General features: G+C 51.4%; 1 protein-coding gene across 1 annotated transcript; it reads left to right on the forward strand.

The window, feature by feature from the left end:
- Positions 1–237: 237 nt before the first annotated feature.
- BDZ83DRAFT_564538 (SNF2 family N-terminal domain-containing protein) lies at positions 238–3,501 on the forward strand (the record flags this gene model as incomplete). Its single annotated transcript, XM_060503650.1, has 3 exons — positions 238–449; positions 545–1,343; positions 1,393–3,501. The coding sequence occupies 3 exons, from the start codon at positions 238–240 to the stop codon at positions 3,499–3,501; spliced, it is 3,120 nt and encodes a 1,039-aa protein (XP_060371524.1).
- Positions 3,502–3,934: the final 433 nt, after the last annotated feature.

Genomic DNA, 3,934 nt, shown 5'->3' on the forward strand with positions numbered 1-3,934 from the left:
TGATCTTTCATTACCGTCTCGCCCATCTCAGACCACCCCTCACACCTATCCACGATCAGACATGATTTCGATCTAGGCATATTCCAGCCTACCTGATTTATTAGTACCTTGGTCGCACAGGACACTGATAAATACCTCTGTGAAACTGACACTTTCCCAGCAAACGTCCCTTACAGACCATCTTCCGGGTCCCAAAACGCGGTTGCCTCTCAAGGACCTTCGAAAGACACATACGCCATGCCCAACTCGGGTTCCGCTCGTGCCGGCTCGGCCTCCTGGAACCCTTTTGAACCGCCTGTGCCCAATCTAGGTAGTTCGGCAAGCCATAACAATCCATTCAACAAGAAGAGAGCATTTGGTTCCGCCTATGAGTCTCTCGGCCAGGCTACCTCAGGCCGGAACAAGTCTCAGCGCACAGCCGATGTGTCTGATGTCATCGACCTTACTGGGTAAGTACAGATTATATTTCACTGCTGGATTGGCTTTAGGTCTAGGCGGCAAATGACTGTCTGTTTTCTGATACAAGGACTCACAAATTTGGCAGGGACGATGACGATGTACACACATCGTTTATTTCGCGCTCAAAACAAGCGGAGGCACAGGAAAGAGGTCGTAGAATGGCCTCACTGGCACGCGCTCCCCGTCAATTCTCTCAGGCCAACTCATACGACGCCAGACCTCCTCCTCCTCCTCCTCCTGTGGTCCGTCATCTCCCAGGCGCATATGGCTCTGGATATGCCAACAGCCTACAAAATCCCAACAATGGTATTTCCCATGGATATGCCAGCGCGAGCTCTTCCTCGAGTATGGCCTCGACCCCTGGCGGAGACTTTATGCCCCGGATGCCGGGTTCTTATATCGACGAGGAAGACATGAACTTTGGTTTCACGCCGGCTAGCCAGATGATGAACCGTCAGCTAGCCAATCGGAACGGATATCCTTTTGGCAACAGATCTTCTCTCAGCACCTCTGATGTGATCAACAGAGCTAACAACTACAACTTCATGGACCTTACTGACGGCTCCGGAAACCCGCTGGATGCTCGCGTTGTCTCCTTGATGGAAGACATTAACAATGACCCTCGCAGATCCAAAGAGGAAGTGGAGGCACTTCTGCGAAATGTGCACGCCGGCATGGACATCCCCGAGGAAGATCGGGAGGGAACTCCTGAAGCTATGAGATACCCTCTTTATGCGCACCAGAGGGTTGCGTTGACATGGATGAAGCGCCAAGAGAAGGGCACTAACAAGGGAGGTATTTTGGCCGATGACATGGGCCTGGGAAAGACAATTTCCGTTCTGTCCCTCATGGTATCACAAAAGTCGACCAAACCAACATGCAAGGTAGGTTTGCTTCCAATCAATTTCACACGCTGCTAACTTCCCCTTACAGACCACTTTGATTGTAGCCCCGCTGTCCCTAATTCGGCAGTGGGAAGATGAGATCAAGAAGAAGCTCAAGAGTGGCCCGCCTCATGCCTTGACTGTATACATTCATCACAGCACTCAGAAGACGAAAGCCCAAGAGTTGATGAAGTATGATGTCGTCCTGACCACCTATGGGACCCTCGTCTCGGACAGGAAGAAGTATGCTGCTTGGCTCAAGGACTTGGATGGACGTCCTGCGTTGACCAAGACCGACCCCAACCTAGCGAGCTCTGTCTCCCTATTCCATCCAGATTACTCGAAGTTTTATCGCATCGTTCTGGACGAAAGCCAACAGATCAAAAATCACAAGGCGCAGGCGGCTGGGGCCGCATCCCACCTGCAAAGCGAGTATCGTTGGTGCCTATCCGGTACACCGATGATGAACGGTGTCGACGAGCTCTATTCTCTCTACAGATTCCTGAGAATCAAACCATACAGCGACTGGTCTAAGTTCCGCGGCGCGTTTGGGGTGCTCTTCGGGAAGAAAGGTGACCCTCAGGCCCAGGCGATGAGAAACTTGCAAGTTCTCCTCAAGGCGACTCTTTTACGCCGGACTAAGACCTCGCAAATTGATGGAAAGCCCATTTTGCAACTTCCTGAGAAAACAGAGGAGGTGGTTTACGCAGAGTTGGACGAGGACGAGCGCAAGTTCTACACTGATCTGGAGACCAAGTCGCAAGTTCAGATTAACAAGTACCTGCGAAAGGGTACCCTGGGCAAGCACTATTCTCATGTATTGGTGTTACTTCTCCGCCTCCGCCAGACTTGCTGTCACCCGCATTTGCTTCTTGAAGCAGACGATGCAGTGCCGGAAGTCGATGACGATATGCTCAGTCGCGTCAGAACTCTATCTATAGCTGTTGTTCAACGCCTTACTGAGAAGTCTCGCGCTCTCGAGAGTGCCGACGCCATCAATGAGGGCTTTGAGTGCCCGATCTGCTACGACATGATGCCCGACCCGACTATTCCACTGCCCTGCGGGCACGAACTCTGTGCTGGCTGTCTCAAGCAGCACGTTGACAACGCTAGGCGGGAGAACATTAGAAATGGCGAAGACGAAGGCCAGGTCAAGTGTGCTGTCTGCAGAGGCACATTAGACCCGACGAACGTAATCACCTTTTCAGCATTCAAGAAGGTCTACATGCCCGATGAAGCTGCTAGCGGAAGCTCTGAGGATGAAGAGTCCGACGGCTCCGTTTGGAGTAGCGATGATGATGAGGAAGAGGAAGAGGAGCAAGACGATGCCGATGCCGATGACGCCGACAAGAATGGCAACCTCAAAGGCTTCGTCGTTCCTGATGCTTACGCTAACATTAGTGATGATGAGGACGAGCTGTCAGGGTCTCCAGCGCCAGAGCCCAAGGTGACCGAGCGAAAGAAGAGGAAGTCGAAGGGCAAAATGAAGGCCGCAAAGTCTTCAAGTAAGGAGTCGAAAAAGAGGCTGAAGAAGATTAAGGGCAGCCAGTTGGCAACGCTTCGAAAGAATGCCAAGAAGAACGCTGGTGCCTGGCAGGACTACACAAAGTACCTGAGTCACCATTGGCTTGCTTCATCCAAGACAAGAGCTTGTGTGGATCTTCTCAAGAAGATTCAGGAAACAGGCGAGAAAACAATCATTTTCTCCCAGTGGACTATGCTGCTGGATCTTTTGCAGGTCGCGATCAGAAAGCAAGGCCTCAACATCAAGCATTGCCGCTACACAGGAGAGATGTCGATGGCACAGCGTGATGACACGGCTTTCACTTTCTCGAACGACCCGAGCATGAAGGTCATGATGGTGTCGCTGCGCGCCGGAAACGCTGGTCTCAACCTTGTCGCGGCTTCGCAGGTCATCATCATGGATCCTTTCTGGAATCCGTACATTGAGATGCAAGCCGTTGATAGAGCTCACCGCATCGGCCAGCAAAGGCCTGTAAAGGTGCACCGAATCCTAACTCAACAAACAGTTGAAGATCGTATCGTCCAGCTTCAGGAGAAGAAAAGGGCGACGGTGGACGCCGCTTTGGACGAGCGTGAGGGTGCCAAGTTGGCTGGCCTCAGCATGACTGAACTGCGTTTCCTTTTCAATCTTTGAGAGAGGATACGACCGATCTACATTCGACTTTGAAATACAGTTCCAAGTCTTGTTTGTGGAGGTTCACAACACAATCTCCGACGATCTGGATCGGAAGTTAATTTCTTCAGTGACCTTTTCTCACCAGATCTCTTTATTTCTGCGTGGCGGAGGAGGTGTTTTTAATCAATGGTTTTGGGGGGAGGTTTTACGAATCGCTTACGACTGGCATTTTATTGCATCCGCATCACTACACTGAACAGGAAACAAGGGAAAGGGGAAAGCATACCCATGACGAAGACATAGGCACAGAGAATAGGCTCCACAGCCAACACCGCGGAAATGTGACTAGGGTGGGAAAGGAGGGAAAGGAGATATCTTCTCCTGTCGCCCCATCTTCTACTTCTCTTTTGTCGTCACAAATCCCATGAGGCGTCCAGGGTACAGGTACAGA

The sequence above is a fragment of the Colletotrichum acutatum genome (genome assembly GCF_030867785.1).
Source record: "Colletotrichum acutatum strain CBS 112980 chromosome Unknown BDZ83scaffold_2, whole genome shotgun sequence".
Classification (NCBI taxonomy): Eukaryota; Fungi; Ascomycota; class Sordariomycetes; order Glomerellales; family Glomerellaceae; genus Colletotrichum; species Colletotrichum acutatum.